Consider the following 18,973-nt stretch of genomic DNA (forward strand, 5'->3'; position numbering starts at 1 on the left):
ATCTATCCTGTGCAAGCTTCTTCATTTCCCAGTACGAACTGCAACCTCCATCCTTCTGAATCTGCTTAGCGTAGTCATTTCTTGGTCTCCCTCTGCAGTTTTTACCCTCCATGCTGCCCTCCAATACTAAACTGGTGATCCCTTGATGCATCAGAAAATATCCTACAAACCGATACCTTCTTCCAGTCAAGTTGTGCCCCAAAATTCTCTTCTCCACAGTTCCATTCAGTACGTCCTCATTAGTTATGTGATCTACACATCTAATCTTCAGCATTCTTCTGTAGCACCACATTTTGAAAGCTTCTATTCTCTTCTTGACTAAACTTTTTAACTTCCATGTTTCACTTCCATATGTGGCTACACTCCATACAAATACTTTCAGAAACGACTTCCTGACACTTAAATTTATACTCGATGTTAACAAATTTCTCTTCTTCAGAAACACTTTCCTTGCCATTGCCAGTCTACATTTTATATCCTCTCTACTTAGACCATCATCAGTTATTTTGCTCCTCAAATAGCAAAACTCATGTACTACTTTAAGTGTCTCATTTCCTAATCTAATTCCCTCAGCATCACCCAATTTACTTCGACTACATGCTATTATCTTCGTTTTGCTTTTGTTGATGTTCATCTGATAGCCTCCTTTCAGGACTCTGTCCATTCCATTCAGCTGCTCTTCCAGGTCCTTTGCTGTATCTGATAGAATTACAATGTCATTGGCAAACCTCAAAGTTTTTATTTCTTCTCCATGGATTTTAATGCCTACTCCAAATGTTTGTTTTGATTCCTTCACTGCTTGCTCAATATACAGATTGAATGACATCAGGGATAGACTACAATCCTGTCTCACTCCCTTCCCAACCACTGCTTCCTTTCATTCCCCTCAACTCTTATAACTGCCATCTGGTTTCTGTACAAATTGTAAACAGCCTTTAGCTCCCTGTATCTTACCCCTTCCACCTTTAGAATTTGAAAGAGCGTATTCCAGTCAATGTTGTCAAAAGCTTTCTCAAGGTTGAAAAATGCTAGAAATGTAGGTATGCCTTTCCTTAATCTAACTTCTAAGGTAAGTAATAGGGTCAGTATTGCCTCACGTGTTCCATCATTTCTACGGAATCCAAACTGATCTTCCCCTCAGCGAACAGCCCGTATCAGTTGTATATGGTATGGCTTTTATACTAATTAATGTCTCAATACATGCTACACAGTTGTTTGGGGAAGTCCAAGTTCTCTACTCACTCTGCAGGTTGATTTCATTGGGCTGTGTTCAAAGCTCAGTAAAATGTGCCCCACATGCTCCTCCATTATACACAGTCAACCTGGACTTTTCATTTACAGAGAGAACCAGTTTCATCAAATTGTTTATTCCAATGCGGGTCTTCCTCATTGGAGTTTCACTGCTAAATTATGCCAAAATGTGCTCTGCACCACAGTTGTAGACTCATTTTCACTGAATTCATCAGTATTGTATTGCAGACAGACCACTTAATCTGATTAAGTCGTACCTAAATAACAGGCAACAGTCAGTGTATGTGAACAATGAAAGGTCAGATCTAATGAAAATTAAGAGAGAAATTCTACAGGGCTCTGTTCTTGGACCCTTCCTCTTTATTATCTATGTTAATGACTTCTCAAACTATACAGCCTGCAAAAATGTTTTATAGCTGGTGACATGACTATGATCTCCACAGGTGAGAGTATGCAAGAGCTGGTAAACAAGAATAATGAACTTTTTTAAAAATCTAGGGTGTGGTGTATTGCTAATGAGTTATGTATAAACAACACAAAAACAGAGGAAATTTATTTTAATCTGAAGGTATGAAAAGCAGAGAATCACAGTGTCAAATTATTGGGACTAAAAATAGACCAAAGGCTCTCATGGGATGACCATATAAACTATCTGACAGGCAAACTTGCACGCACAATATTCCTGCTGTATAAAGAAAGATATTCTGTCAGTAAAAGTTTATTGATGCTTTGCTACTATGCATTCTTTTAGTCACAGCTACAATATGGGATTCTGTTATGGGGTAATTCACCAGGCACAAACTGTGTATTCAAATGGCAAAAAAAAGCAATTAGATGTTTACAAGGATTGGGTCCAAGAGAAAGCTGTAAGGAGCACATCAGTATATTAAACATAATTGCATTCCCAAGTCTCTATATGTATAACTGCTTAATATACATAAAAGAAAATATACAAAAATTTACACAGAGAAAGAATTTACATTTGCACAGCACTCGGATCAACTGTATGCTTGATATATAGTATTCTAGGCTGTCACTGACACACAACAGTCACAAACACCTAAGTCTAAAGTTATATAATAAACTGCCACAATCCGTCAAAACGCTCACCCACTTTAAATTTATGGAGGTATTAGACACATGGCTCAAAAGTAAAGCATATTACTCAATTGAAGAATACCTTGGAAGTAATTTGAAAGGAATGTATAAGCAATGAAATAATGTAACTATCAGTAACTAAATGTGTAAAACCGTATAATTAATTCTTGAACATAAATTGTATAATGATTATTGCTGAAATTGTCTGATTAGTAAGAAGTTTATGTATTTATATGTATTTATGTATATGTAAAATGATGATGTGAGTAAAATGTACAAATTACTAATTACTAAAAAGATGTTTGTATATGTATGCATAATGTATAATGTAAAATGTATTTTGACGAAGCCAATTGCATGGTAAACATGCTGAACAGCTAATAAATAAACATATTAACATATGAAAAAATCTCATGTCGCATAGTAGCTATCTTTTTTAGAAATGACACGGTGTATGTTACAGGCAGTGTGGTGTTGGAGCACTCTAGTGGTAGTATTCAAAACTTTACAATATCCACTTTGAAATATACTTGACACATTTCTAGTACAATATAGCATGCAGGAAATACACTCAATTGAAATTGTGTCCACCTTGCTGAATCACCAATAGTGCACTAACAGCTGAACCACATTACTTGGCCACATAACAGTGATGTAAGGAGTTATAGAAGGGTTAGACAAGACCAAAAAATTACTTCCTTGTCACATTTGTGAATGCTGCATTAATTGTTTTCCTTCCTAAATTAATTTATTCAGATTTAAATGAAAAAGTCATGATATTGTACCTTCTACCATTACTAGTTATTTCGGTTACTGTTCCACTGACAAATAATGCAAGGGAAAAATGATTTTCTATATGCCTCCATAGGAGCCTTAATTTCTCTTATCTTTGTGGTCCTTGTGCAAAATATACATTGGGGCAGTAGGCTGTTCTGCAGTAAACTTCAAATGCAAGTTATCTAAATTTTCTCAGTAGTGAATCATCGAAATAATGTCATCCTCCATCCACGGATTCCCACTGGAGACGGCAAAGCATCTCCATAATACTCACGTGCTGTTCGAACCTACCAGTAACAAACCTAGCAGCCAGCCTCTAAACTATTTCAATGTCTTCCTTTAATCCAACCTGCAGGGATCCCAAACACTTGGGCAGTAATCAAGAATGGTTTGCACTAGTGTTTTATACATAATCTCCTTTACAGATGAACTACACTTTCCTAAAATTCTCCCAATACATCAAAGTTGAAAATTTGTGTTCCCTGTTACATTCTTCTTCTTCTTTCACGCGATCAGGCCCAGAGGACCACGTGCCACCACAGTTAGAGCTCTCCATCCGTCTCTGTCTTCTGCTATCTGTCTCCAGTTTTCCGTCACTCCATCGATCCACCTCTTTCTAGGTCTTCCCACTGGTCTGCTGCCTGACGGGATCCAGTCCATTGTGATTTTGGGCCATCTTGTTGCCTCCATTCTAACAACACGTCCAGCCCATTGCAGTCTTTTGCTTCTCATCACTCCCACGATGTTAGGCTCCTTGTACAGCTCTTCTGATTCAGTGTTATGGCGTCTTCTCCATTCTCCAGTAGTCTGATCTCTGACTGGTCCAAATATTTTCCTGAGGACTTTCCTTTCAAATGTTAGCAGTCGCTTAAGGTCTTGTTTTCGAGTGCTCCAGGTTTGAGAACCGTAAAGTACTGCTGGCATTATTAATGTCTTATACAACCATAGCTTTAGTTGTTGCGAGACACTTCTACATTTTAATACAGGGTCTAGAGAGTGACAGTATCTGTTTCCCGCCTGCAGTCGTGCTTTTATCTCTGCTTCAGTTGATGTTACTTCTGTAAAAAATGATCCGAGGTATTTGAACTCTTTCGCATGTTTATACCTGGTGTTGTTCACAATTAAATCTTGAGAGTTCTGGATCTTTCTTCCTATGGTCATATATTCTGTCTTTTCAGAGCTAATTTGTAGACCGATCCTAGCTGCCAATAACTCCGAGGTCTGGATACTTCTCTTCAGATCTTCTTGTGTGCGTGCTAATAGTGCAATGTCGTCTGCATAGGCCAGATATGTAATGTGTTCATTACCAATTTGAATGCCCTCGATGTTTTCTCTGTTGAAATCCCGCATTACCTTCTCGAGTGCCAGGTTGGAGAGGACAGGTGATAGCCCGTCTCCTTGGCGTAATCCTGTTACGACTTGGAAGCTTTCTGTCATTTGATTGCCTACCTTAACCTTAAGTTTTATGTCATTTAGGCATACCTCTACCAGTTTGACCAACTTCTTTGGTTGTCATAGTTCTAATCAGGCTAGGTCTACGTATACTGTCGTAAGCCTCCTCGAAGTCTACAAACAGGAGATGTATCTCTCGTCCGTATTCGTACATTTTTTCACAGACCTGTTTTAGGACAAAAATCTGGTCCGTGGTTGATCGCCCTGCCTGGAAACCTCCTTGGTATTCTCCAATTATGTCTGTTGCTATAGGTTTTATTCGTTCTAATAGGCAGTTGGAGAAGATCTTATAACAGGTGTTGAGTAGCGCTATGCCCCTGTAGTTGTCACATACGGATTTGTCTTTCTTTTTATATATGGGGCATATCACAGCTACCTTCCTTCCTCTGGTATTTCATGTTTTACCCAAATTTGCTCGATTAGCTTGTGGATTTTGAAACAGAGGATTTCGTCTCCAGCCTTGAGAAGTTCAGCAGGAATACCGTCCTCACCTGGACTTTTACCATTCTTAAGGTTTTTAATCTGGTTCCTTATCTCTTCAATGGTGGGTGGAGGATATTCTGGGTCTGCTGTTACTGGTTCATCAAACTCAAGTAGTTCGGTTGGTTCATCAGAGTTTAGTAATTCTCTGAAGTATTCCATCCATCTTCTTCCAATTTTTTGATCTTCTGTTAACATTCTTCGATTGGCATCTTTTATAAATCTGTGTTGATGGTATGTCCCTCCTTTAAAACTTTTCACTTTTCTATAAAGTTCTTTATACCTATTTCCATGAAAGTGTTGTTCAGCTTCCTCCATGATACTTTTAACATATTTTCTCTTTGCTTTCCTCAATGTGGCTTGGGTCTGCCGTCGTGTTTCTTCAAACTTCGATTTTTCTTCTTCTTGCATATTGCTTTGTATCCACAGTAGTTTGGCCCATTGTCTCTCTCTGATAGCTCCCTCACACTCCTCATTGAACCACACTCTTTTTCCCCTAGTTCGCTTTGGGATTACTTCTTGGGCTGTTTCTTTAATGGTCTCTGCAATCACCTTCCAGTTCTGATCTACCACAGTATCTCCTTCCTCTTCATTCAAAGCCCCAAAACGGTTTGTTAATGCTATCTTGAAAGTTCTTCTTATATTATCTTCAGTCAGACTCTCATGGTCATATCGAGTGACTCTTTGCATTCTTTTGTGCTTCCTGGCTCTCCATATTGTTTTCATCCTTCCTCTGACAAGGAAGTGGTCTGATCCACATTCTGCACCTCTTGCCGTTCTAACATTTTGTATCCACTTCTTTATTCTCTTCTCTACAATTAGGTGGTCAATTTGGTTCACTGTTTTCCCATCTGGAGACACCCAGGTTCCTTTATATATTCTCTTCCTGTCGAAATCAGTACTACTTATAAACAAGCCTTTTGCAGTCGCAAGGCTAATCAGCCTAGTGCCGTTATCACTGCTCACATCATGTAAACTGTGCTTTCCGATGGTCCCCATGAAGGCTGCTTCTTTCCCTATTTTCGCATTAAAATCTCCAAGGATAATTTTGTAATCTTCACTTGGTACATTGTCTAAAACCGTTTCTAATTCCTCGTAGAAAATATCTTTTTTGATGTCATCGCTTTCTTTGGTTGGGGCATGACAATTTATATATGTGAGTTTGTGTTTTCCCGTGTCTATGGTTAGGAGTGAGATTCTGGGGTTGTTTGATTTAAAATCTATGAGAGTGGTACAGAGTGATTTCTTCACTGCAAAACCAGTTCCTAGTGAGTGGTTTGTTTCTGAGGCTCCATGGAATATGACATAGTTTTCCATTTCTGTAGCTCCGGTTTCTGTCCACCTTGTTTCTTGCAGGGCCAATAGATCAATTTGATACTTATCTGCCTCCCTTACTACACATTTTGCTGCCCCAGGTTGGTATAGGCTTCTGACATTCCAGGTCCCTAGTTGTATTTCCTTCCGTAGTCCTTGTTCTTGCTTAGGTCGTTTTACAGAGATCAGTCCTATCTGAGGTTCTTCTGTGATGCTAGTACCGGTGATTATTTTTTCCAGGATGGGTTGGTAGCCCGTCGCCAACCCCCAACCTGGAGGACCAGGATTTTTCATTCGGGGTTTTCTCCCGTAGAAAGATTGGCTTCTCCACGCCTATAGAGGTCTTTCTGCCCTTTTGTACATATACCAGGGAATGACAGGAAAAGGAAATGGTGAGGACAGGTTTGGGATAGGAAAGGGGAGCGATAGATCGTTGTGGGACACACTTTGTCTGGCTCCTCCCCTTTGGCCTGTCCAGCATGGGTGACCCTGCTGGTAGCTACACTACCGCCGGCATAGCCCTCCGGATCCGGAGCACGCAAACCTCCTCGCCCGCATGGACAGTGCTATGTTAAGGCGGTGTCCCCTGAGGAGGTTCCCTATTACATGGTATAGCCATGTTCCCTATTACATGCTTGTACCATTTCATATTGCTTTACAACGTTACACCTAGATATGTAATCAATGTGACTGTCAAGCAGCAAACTACTAATGTTGTATTCGAACATTATGGTATTGTTTTTCCTACTCATCTGCATTAACTTACACTTTTTACATTTAGAGCAAGCTACCATTTATCACACCCACTCAAAATTTTCTCTAAGTCGTCTTATATCCTATTACAGTCAGTTAATAACAACACCTTTCCACACACCACAGCTTCATCAGCAAACATCCACAAATTGCTGCTCACCATGTCTGTAAGGTCTTTTACATACGCAGAGAATAAGAGCAGCCCTGTCACACTTACTTGGGGCACTCCTTATGATATCCTTGTCTCTGATGAATGCTCGCCATCAGGGACAACACGCTGGGTTCTATTGCTTAAGAAGTCAGAAGAGTCAACATTCTTCTTTATAAGTGTTAAGTTTCAGTTTTAATGTTATTTTTCTGTCTTGGCAAATACAGTTTGGAGTAGTGCTAAATAAAAATTATAAATGGTAATTGACGTTTAAGGCTAGTCTACTAAATCATTAACAACTTCATTTCAGTTCCAGTTCAACTGCTTGTAGCACAATTGCCTGCCTCAGCAGAATTCCATCAGGCAAGTGGGAGGTAACAGTTCTTCATATAACATGAGTCAAACTGATTGGTGTTTCTGTATGGTAATGTAAGTAGGATTATTATTTATAAATGACTTTCTTGTTGACTATTTATGAAAACCAGAGAATTAATCCTGCTGTAATAATAGTACATTCCACTGGCAACAAATGTAAGTAATCTCTTTCCCAGTGTGGAATATATCTAATTCTCACTTCCAGCAAGTGACTTAAGATAAATTTAAACAAAACAATTTACTTCTAGTATTCCTGTATAACAATTACAATCACATCATGTCTACTCTTTCAAACACTATGCTGAAAGCTGTGTTACCTTCACTGATTTGCAGTTACTGATGGCCAGGAACCACCACCGTGGTCGCGAACTGATAAAAAGATTTTTCTTCTGACATACATAGATTTTCTTTCGGTCAGAAAGAGTGCGCAGCCTGCATCCTGAGTTGGTATATTTTTCAGTTAGATTCACCACTTGATTGAGGCTCACATTCAGATAAGACTCCCGCTCCTCACATGTCTGCTCCTCAACATGAAAAATAGTTAACACACTGTTAAAAATTCCAAATTGAATAAGTTGTTAATAGCAAAAAGATTTCAAATTGACCTGAAAATAAATCATAATTCTGTGGCTTAGCCATGTAATAAATTGCTTCTATTGAAAGTGCATCGTTTTTACTTTGTGTACAATATGTTTGCAAATATTCAGTATAGCAGTTAAAGAACATGTCTTACAATAGGTATTCAGTTTTTCAGTGCATGAACAATCTAAGTCAATGAAGTGTTAAATACAATATGTGCTGTTAAATTCAAATGAAACACATTTATTTCATTTAAACAGTGCAAAATTTGAAGTGGAATAACCATACGAATTGGGTAAATTTCCAATTAATATCAATATTTTGTTTTATTTACTTACATCCTTATGACCAGGTTCCAAAACATTTCCATTAGTAGAGCTTTTTTTTAATTGGTTAACTTAGTATATATGCAGTACATTTTTAGGTGAAGGAAATAAAATCTCTATCTTTGTACAAATACTTGGTGAATTTGAACCATATTAATCATAACAAATGTGAAAAATATTGATCACTAAGGGCAAAATAAAGACATCTGTTTTTTCTGGTATTAAAGTCCACAGTAATAAAATTAATATTACCTTGTCTTGCCTGTATACTGACGGCCACTGGTCAGGTGTATCATAATAGAGTAAAAGATTTTGCACTGCATATTCCTGCAAAAAATGGATGTCAGCTTTCTATATGTCTGTTAAGACAGTTTATTCCAACATAGTAGCATTGCTCAGAGAGCGTAGATGGTGATGAAATACCAGTTGTTTATAGTATACACAGGAATGATTATGAAAGTTTCTTTCAATGATTTTCTGTAAATTTATATAAGATGTTCATAAATAAATACTAGACCTTACCTTATCATATTCTATGGTATACTGAAAAACCCCTTTGTCAGAAAGGAAGCAAAATCTTGATACAAAAGCCCATTTCTGTAAAGAAATGTCCAGTATTTTGATACAACACTAGGCAAGACAGAATTAACACACATACATCCCACAACAAACCTCTGATGTGATGAGGATTCCTTCTTCATATTTACTCCAGACATACTTTGTTTTCAAGAGGAGAATTGTAAAGAAAACAGAAATGAAAATACTGATCATTTTCACCTACGTATATCTCCCACATGTTGTGCCTCTGGTATTTGACACTTTCCTTCTCACAGTGATCAATACAAGTCTCCATAGCAACCATAGTTTAAGGTCACAACAAACACTGTGGTACATGCAACTTGTTCTCATAGTAGTGTGCAGACCAATATATCCATAAAAATAGCTATTCACATCTGTTCCTCTAGTTATGATTTAAATTTCAAATTTATTAATATAATCAAAGCTTCGTTGAAGCCAGTTCCAGATCATAAACCTACTGTGTTACAATAAGAACTGCTGCTCTACATATTTGATGTCAAGGTAGAACTAAACATGCTCTGTGAATAATTGTGCAAGGGTGTTATGTAATAATATGTTACTTCTATTAGAATAAAATACTTAAAATTTTAGTTTACATTCTCATGATAAAACTGAAGTTGCACATATCATTCTCATTGTCTACTACAATCTGTATTCCTTACTGGTTTTGTCCATGTGGGAATATAGACGAAATCAGCTGGTTAATGATTTTCTATACATAGTTCAAATTTCAGAATACCATCAGTACTTATGAATTTTTTTCTATTTCTTTAAGTATTGAAAATCTTTTACTACCAAGTAGGAAATGTTTTTTATCTCTACAAGGTGTATAAAAAAGGATGGCACAAACTTAAATGGCTGAAAGTACACAATAATAGAAGCACAAATGTCAAGTAAACATGGGCTCTAAGATGCATAACTTAAGAGCTATGAGATATTCTTGATTTTCAATATTGAGAAACAAATCTCTCCTACTGCAGTCTCTTTGGTTTCCATATTTTGGGAAGTGGTAGTATGGATCAAAATAAGAAAAAAATGTTCAAAAACATGTGCTCTAAAATGCATACCTTAAAAGTTATGAGCACTTGTTCATTAGAAGAGTTGTGTTCCAAAGTACAGCTGCTCATAGCTGTTAAGGTATGCATTTTAGAGCACATGTCTACTGGACATTATTTTCTAGTTTTGGTCCATACTACCACTTCTCAAAATATGGAAAGCAAAGAGCTTTCAGTAGAAGAGATATTGAAAATCAAAAATATCTCATAGTTCTTAAGGTGTGTGTTTTAGAGTCCATGTTTACTTGACATTTGTGCTTCTATTATCGTGTACTTTCAGCTGTGTAAATTTGTGCCATCCTTTTTGATACACCCTGTATAAAACCTTCTTATAGTCATACTCCAACGTTCTTGATTTTTAAATTAAGTCAGAATCTTATTTTTTTGTGTAGACAGATGTGCATCATATGAAGGACATGTAGAGTATAGTGATAGCAAGATCTGACAAGCCCCAATGCATGATTTAAGTGATTTATCCATCTATTTTTCAAGTGAATAAGGCACCAACAACATTTCCTTGTTTAAAGATAATCTTAAATTTGAAATTGTTTGTCAAGCCACAATAATTAATGCTTTTAGTCTTCATAATCACTGAAATAAAAAATTATCTGTTCTACATGACATAAATATTTCTTCTCTGTGTGCATTTGTTTTCATTGTTGCTCAGCTAAAATGAACTGTCAGTACACTTTTTCCCTGGTGATTTAGTGTTGTGAGAAGGACAACACATAATCTTTCTTTATATCTCCAAGAAGGCTGAGTTTCTCATCCATGAGACACAGAAGCTGTATGTGCTTGATGCCATGTTCCAGGATTTTAGAAGGTTTTCATTACAACTCTGCCCTGTTGCTTAGTGAATGTAATTAAAGGTTGTGGAATATCAGACCAACCTTCTGACTGAAATGAGGACTTCCTAGCTAATAGGACATGCTATGCTACTCTCGGTGATGGGAAATTGGCAGTAATATAATTAAATATTGTTCATCTGATGTTTCTAACATATTTATATAATGATGCATCTATTCAAGCATATTTTCATAGTGACACTTTTCCCTGACAGGCTTAAAGTATGCTGATGTCTTGATGCTTTTCGAAGATGGAGATGATAAGAAAGAGGTATTGACTTATCTCGTTATTGGTAGAATATTCAATAATTTTTAAAAAAAAATCATGTGGATCTGTAGCAAAACAACATACTCATGTCGAGCAATCTGTATTTCAAAAAGGACTCTCAAATGATGAATAAGCTATATCTATGTTAACAAATGGTATAACAGAATTGATAAATCATAAATTGTAACAAATGATTTTACGGTTGCAGTGTAAGAAGTTACATTGTGCTTTTCAAAGATTACACAAGTATGGTAATATAAAACAGTTCCAGACTTTTCGTTGAAAAGGCACCTAAATATATATTTGAAAATATCAACAGATTGTCCAAGACAAAAGGATTCTGTTAAATTGGAACACATCTAAGTCAATGTCTACATGACTACTCTGCAACTCACATTTGAATTTTGGCAGAAGGTTCATCATCCATGTTAAAACTATTTCTCTACCATTCCACTTTCGAATGGCATGCGAGAGAAACTAACACTTAAATCTTTCTGTGAGAGCTCAGGTTTCTCTTATTTTATCATGATGATCATTTCTCCCTTTGTAGGTGGGTGTCAACAACATACTTTCGCATTTGAATGAGAAAGTTGATGACTGAATATTTGTGAAAAGGTACCACTTCAACAAAAACACTTTCATTTTAATGCTTGCCACTCCAAATCATGTATCACATCTGTGACACCCACTTCCCTATTTCAGGATAATACAAAATGAGCTGCCCTTCTCTGAACTTTTTCTGTGTCCTCTGTGAATCCTATCAGGTAAGAATCCCATACTGCGCAGCAATACTCCGGAAGGGGATGGACAAGTGTATTGTAGGTAGTCTCTTTAGTGGATCTGTTGCATCTTCTAAGTGTTCTGTTCCCCACAATATTATCTGTGTGGTCACCCCAGTATAAGTAGTTCATAAATGTAATCCCTAGGTACTTAACTGAATTCACAGTCTTTCAATTTGTGTGATTGTGTAATCAAAATTTAATGAATTCCTTTTAGTACTCACCTGGATGACATCACAGTTTTTATCGCTTTTCACACCATAGAGGTATTTCATCTAAATCACTTGATTTTGATCTTTTGATGGCTTTACCAGATGGTAAATGACAGCATCATTTGCAGACAATACCAGAGGAATGCGAGTTGTCACCTCTGTTTTACTTGATGACTTCCAGTTAATTACTATGAACTGTGACCTTCCCGAGATGCCATCACAATTCAGTACTTACACCACAACATTTGTTACAGAACCTATGGCTATAATCTATTGAAACAACTGAAGCAATACATAGTCTTCAGTTTTTGGGGCTTTAGCTAGATTGGCTCCTGAATTGGAAAACCCACATACTAGAATTAATGAAGCATTACAATTCAGATACATTTGTAGTAAGCATTATTACAGTTATACACAATTTAAAAATGAATAAATTAATTTGTTTTGCAGATTGCATTCATTAGTGAGTTATAAGATAATTTTTTAGAAATTTACAGGCATAAATTTTTCAGAATAAGGAAGTATGTAGGTTGGAACTTTAATAGTGGCAACACTGCTGTGGAGACACTATGCAATGGAATCTACTATTGTCACTGATAGCACACGTTGTTGACATACCTACCTTACCTCTGAGCAAATGGACTCGCCTGTCCCATGTCACCGGCGTGCACACAATGGAGGGAAACACAGTCACTTGTGAGCAAGCGGTCTAACGTAACGGTGTCACTATATTTTTTAAACAGGAACAATGGAGTTGGATCAAGATTGAATGTGCCAGGGGTCGTACAGCACGACAGTGTCATCAAGGTCTTCAAGAGGCATGCGGGGAATCGGCATTGCTGCACAGAACAGTGGCATGTTGGGGAAAAGCCTTCAACGACGGCCAGCAAACTGTGGCAGATATGCATCGGGCAGGTTGTCCTAGCATCTCTGAAGAAGAAGTGCATCCTGTTGACACGTTAGTGGACAGTGATCGATGCCCAACGGTTCGTGAGCTCGCCCAAGAAACCATATTAGTGCATACTGCTGTGCTTCACATCCTGAAGGAACACCTGGGCATGCGAAAAATTGCATCACAATGGGTTCCGCATGACTTGATGGAAATGCAGAAATGGATGCATTATGATGCTGCTCAGATGCACTTGGAGCGCTATGAACATGAAGGAGAGGCTTTCTTATGTTGTATCGTAACACTGAAGGAGACATGGGACACATCATAAGAGCCAAAACTGAAATGCCAATCCAATGAATGACGTCATTATGGGTCGCTGCGAAAGTCAAAAGTGCGTCAGAGCCCCTGTACGGTGAAAGTTATGGTGATTCTTGTGTACGACTGCGATGGTGTTATCCTAACGCATTACGTTCCTCCATGGCAGACCGTCAATGCACAGTATTACTGTTCGTTTTTTGGAGCGTCACATGTGACCAGCTTTGTGAAAGAAGCGGCGACACTTTCTGCGCAACCCACCCATCATTTTGCACGAGAATGCGTGGGCGCATACAGTGCAAGCTGTGGCTGCTTTGTTCAGTTGATGGGACTGGGAAGTACTGTACCATCCACAACACTCACCAGACTTAAGCCCTTGTGGGCATTTACTTCAGAACTGTTCCGGAGATTTGATAGACAGTAGACCACTCCATTCGCACCATCAACAGAACAGGTTCTGCTAACAGTATACTATGCCTTCCACATCGCTGGCAATGGGTTCTACACAATGCTGGTGACTACTCTGAAGGACAGTAACAGGTGTAAACATGTAACTCTTTTGTACTGGTTGTGAATAAATAGTTGTCACTATTTAAGTTCCAACCCTCATACGTTGTAAGAATTCTCTATACTGTTTGTTGTAGAACAACACTACCAAAAAAATAAAATAAAATAAATGAAACTAAAATTCTAAAAAAAGGTATTTTGACAAAATGTTTCACTGTACATATATTCATTATTGTCCCTTTTTGCTATCAATACTTTTTTCTCAAAAAATATGACAAAGGATGGCTATTGGCACTAGGACCAAAAACAACCTCTAGGGTAAAAGTAGGCACAAAAACGAGACAGATATACAAATGTATTCAGCAACTAATCAGAACTTATTTGATAGTTTTTTGGCAGCGCCAATGGCCTTGCCACAGTGATAACATAGGGCCTCATAGAATCATCAAAGTTAAGTGCTGTCAGGCTCAACTAGCACTTTGGTGTGTGACCATCTGACCTGTGTTGTTGGCAAGTGGGGTGCACTCAGCCCTTGTGAAGCAAAATGTGGAGCTACTGGCTTGAGAAGTAGCAGCTCTGGTTACGAAAATTGACAACAGCCAGGAGAGCAGTGTGCTGCCTCCGTGACCCTCCATATTCACATTCAGTGATGCTTCTTGGCTGAGGATGACGTGGCAGTCAGTCAGTAGAGTCTTCAGAGACCCGTTCAGGTGCAGTTTAGTTTTTTTGAGAGTAAATGAAAACTTTTCTACTGGGAAACTCTGGCCACTCCTGCATACCTTGTTTGACTAGCATTCCTTGAATAAAGAATATCAAAGAGAATATCAAAAGCTTCTGGGTTTGAATCCCATTTCAGCACACCCTTTTCTTTGCCAGTTTCAAAACAGTGCACACTTTGTTGCATAGTAAGAGATTTATCAGAAAGCAAATCCAAAGCAGTGGCTAAGCCATTTGGCTAGAATGGCATTTCTAACCAGAATGCTGGTCTAATAACTGATGTGAGGAAGCCTCCACGACATACAGAAACTAACACGGAGGTAGTTGCAGACTAAAACTGTGAAGAAAGGTCATAACATCATTAGTGTCATCATGGACTTGAATAACAGGACTGGTTTGACGCAGTTCTCCATGATAGGCTATCCTGTGCACACTTCTTCAGCTCTGCATAAGTACTGCAACATATATCTATTTGAACCTGCTTATTGTATTCATGCCTTGCTCTCCCTCTACAATTTTTACCTCCCAAGCTTCTCTCCATTGCCAAATTGACAATTCCTTGATGCTTTAGAGTTTTTCCTGTCAAACAGTACCTTACTTTCGTCAAGTTGTGCTACAGATTTATTTTCTCCCGAATTTGATTCAGTACCCCATCAACTGTTACTTGATGTAACCTATCTAATTTTCAAGGATATTATGAGAAGGATAGATTCCTACTAATGACATAGAGGAGGTGTTGAGTTACAGACAGGCACAATGAAAGGACTGTTAAACATTTAAGCTTTCAGCCAAATGGCCTATTCAGAAATAGAAAAAAAACACACTTGTGGCCACACTCTCTAGCCACAGTGGCCAAAAGCTTAAATGTTTAGCCGTCTTTTTCACTGTGCCTGTCTGTGACTCAGTGTCTACTCTGTGTGGTGAGTATCAGTCTATGCTTTTCATAATACTGTTGTTGTTCCGTCCTGGACTTTCCTTTGTTCTATCTCATTCCCAAAATTCTTATTTGGCATCACATTGAAAGAAAACTTTTACTCTGTCTATTGTCAAATGTGTCACTACTGCACAAAGCCATATTTCAAACAAATACCTTCATAAAATTTTAATACACATTAGCTGTCAAAACTCATCTTCTTCAGAAATGCTTTTCTTGGTATTGCAGTCTGTATTTAGCATACTCCACATTTTGACCATTATCAGTTATTTTCCTACTCAAATAGCATAACTCGACTACCACTTTCGATAACATCTTCATGTGCTGCCACCGTATGCACCACAGTTGAAAAAACATTTAGTGGCTGCCACTGTTTTTTGGACCTTCTAAAAAAAGTATGGTGATGATGTTCTCAATGTGATCACCAAGAGTCGCAGAATCATGATGGATTGTCACACCAAAACTGCTGGCATGCCAATACAATCACTAAATACAGATTATGTTATTGTTATTATTATTATTATTATTATTATTATTATTATTATTATCTATAAGATATAACAGCTGTTGTCCCAAAATCTGCCAGAAGATGGATGTACGGTGTAGTGTTTCGAGATTTCTGCGTAAATACTAGAACCACTTGGTCTTCTACCATCTCAAACGCACGATATTTTAGGTGTGAGAGTGGGATGCTAGAATCCTACCTACTGTGCATCACGTTTGTGTGTGCAGGTGTGAAATCTGTCGTGAGCAGAAGGTAGACAGGGCACACAAATGGCAGCGACAAGTACTTGTCGGGTGATCCATAGAAGTTCTAATGAAAGTATACGGAAGAACCGTGGAACTTCTGGGTTATTCTGTCCTAATTGTATCAGTGACCATTGCTATAAATTACAAGAACAATTGAGATTCTGAAGCCTAAAAAAAAAAAACTCTTATCTTGGGCTTGCTGGAGGCAAGACATATTTTACGATTTGTTTGTAATAGATTTATGGTTGCTAAGCCAACTCTTTGCTAAATGTACTTAATCTGTTTCTAATGTGAGACGATACAAGTGACTTACAAGAAGTCTAATTCTAATAAGTTCCGGGTATGCAGCCAGATCCCGTTGACATTCTGCCACGATATTTCGGCCCAGAGACGTCCAGCCATCATCAGGTGAGTACACAACTACTGAAGAGCCCAGGTGCAGTCACGGTATTTATGCCAAATCTCGCGCATGCGAAATGTACTGGCATCCTACAACGCATGCGTCAGGTGTTGACATGCTCAGAGTCTGCAGTTAAATGCTAAATTAGAGGCACAGAGTATAACTTTAAATGCTAAATTAGATGCTCAGAGTGGAACTTTACAAGCTAAATTGGATGTTCAGAATGAAACTTTAGGATTGTTAAGTGCCAAGGTAGATTCACAAAGTAAAGAATTTAGTAATCTATGTGAAGGCATGGGAGATTTGAAGACTGAATTCGACACTTTAAACACTAAAGTACAGAATTTTAAGATAGATTTAAAGCATGAATTGACTAGGTCCCTCCACATTCATGTAAGTAAAATGTTCACTGACCTTAGTAGTAAACAAAATGATAATTACGAGGAGTTATCAAAAAAGTTAGAATGTGAGATTGAGGACAGATGCAATAATGTAGAATCAGAAATCAATGAAAAATTAGGATCTTCCAAAAATGTGTGTATCATTAAATTTAATTCTGGAAAGCAGGTTTCGATAACCAGCTTGTAATTAGTAATGAGGATAACGCGATGTGACCTGGATCCAGGGCCAGGGCCCACGTCATGGAGATGCATTAGGAGGCCTTGTTCCATATAAGTATGTTAACTTTACCCACAAAGGAATGGTTACTAATTGAAGAACCGAGTTTAGATACCAATAACCCACAACCTATAATAGCAGGGACAGTGGAAACTGCATTGGTTAACATATTTATAGGTTCAGAGAGTGAGGTATCACTCATCTCCAATGCATTCTTTAATTCATTACAGACTCAACAGCACTTACCACTATTGCCAGTAAGGGCATAGACCAGGAAGTAGTATAGTTGGGATAATAGGTACGAAGAGTAAAATCGTAAAATACGAAACTCAAACGAACTGTCGTATTGGAGGTATATTATTTCAGCAAACACTATTAATAGTAGAAAATATTAATAGAGATATATTATTTGGTTTAGATTGGTTATTAGAATTTAAAGTCATCTTAAACTCTAACGAGAGTCTTCTTTGTTCTGGTAAAAGGGACAGTAAATATTGGACACCGTTTGTGACAGGTAACTGCAGTGGGAAACAAACAACTGAGTGTAAGTGTCTGTGATTAACAGCTACAGCAAAATAGTCACCAAAGATCGATAATGTAAATCAAGTAACACATCGAACTGACATACAAGACAAAGTTAACGAGTCCCTAATATTAACCAATCAATAAAAGCGAGATTTATATAAAATTTTAATGGAGTATGAAGTAGTATTTTCTGATCGTCCAGGTAATATCAGCAACTACATTTGTAAATTTAAAATCACAGATGACACTCCATTCTTCTGTAAGCCGTACCCAATACCGGTTAGTTTGAAGGAAGAAATTAGGGATGAAATCAATAAAATGATTGATAATAATATTATAGAATGAAGTTCTAGCATCGTTGGTTGTGGTAAAGAAAGCTACAGATGGAGTAGGATTAGTATTAGACGCTCATACACTGAATTGGCATATAGAGACAGAGTGAGACCGACCAATTAATATTGATGAATTGTTACACAAATTTGAAAGGCAAGATTCTTTAGAACTGTGGACCCGACCATGCGATATTGGTAAATAAAATTACACCCAGAACCCAAAAAGTGTACAGTATTTTTGTTTGATAGTAAATCATATCATTTCAATGTATTGCTATTCGAACTTAATATCTCTGTGTCCATATTCATACGTGCGTTAGATGAGGCACTAGGGAGAGAGTTATTGAAGGTTTTGATAATATATGTAGACGATATCCTGATATCAGCTTCTTGGGAAAAACATTGTTCAACTTCGTGCAAAACTTTGAAAAAATTTAAAGAAAAATGTATTATGGTGAAACTGTCTAAATCGTATTTTGCGCGCCAAGAACTTAGGTCATATTATGGGGGTACAAGGAATTAGACCGGACCCTGAATGCCTCAAAGCTATCAAAGAATGCCCACAGCCCAAGAAATGTAAGACAGTTAAAAGGATTTATAGAGATGGCCGGATACTATTGTCGGTACATATGAGGGCAAGAACTAGATGAATTTTACATTTATTAAGGAAGAGAGTGCCATGGGCTTGGGAT

At 37.7% G+C, this 18,973-nt stretch overlaps 1 protein-coding gene across 2 annotated transcripts in view; it reads right to left on the reverse strand.

Moving 5' to 3' along the window:
• LOC124711878 (transmembrane protein 145-like) overlaps positions 1–9,371 on the reverse strand; it is a 113,358-nt gene extending 103,987 nt beyond the window's left edge. Inside the window, exons 1-4 of one of the 2 annotated variants that reach the window (XM_047242118.1) lie at positions 9,226–9,371; positions 9,076–9,150; positions 8,806–8,880; positions 7,966–8,166 (exon numbers count right to left, since the gene is read on the reverse strand). In XM_047242118.1, coding sequence (XP_047098074.1) covers positions 7,966–8,166; positions 8,806–8,880; positions 9,076–9,150; positions 9,226–9,324 — 450 coding nt within the window. In that variant the 5' untranslated portion in view covers positions 9,325–9,371. Of the gene's footprint in view, positions 1–7,965; positions 8,173–8,805; positions 8,881–9,075; positions 9,151–9,225 lie in introns of both variants that reach the window. The other variant, XM_047242117.1, reaches the window with a different exon arrangement.
• Positions 9,372–18,973: the final 9,602 nt, after the last annotated feature.

This window comes from Schistocerca piceifrons, chromosome 8 (assembly GCF_021461385.2).
Source record: "Schistocerca piceifrons isolate TAMUIC-IGC-003096 chromosome 8, iqSchPice1.1, whole genome shotgun sequence".
In the NCBI taxonomy this organism is placed as follows: domain Eukaryota; kingdom Metazoa; phylum Arthropoda; class Insecta; order Orthoptera; family Acrididae; genus Schistocerca; species Schistocerca piceifrons.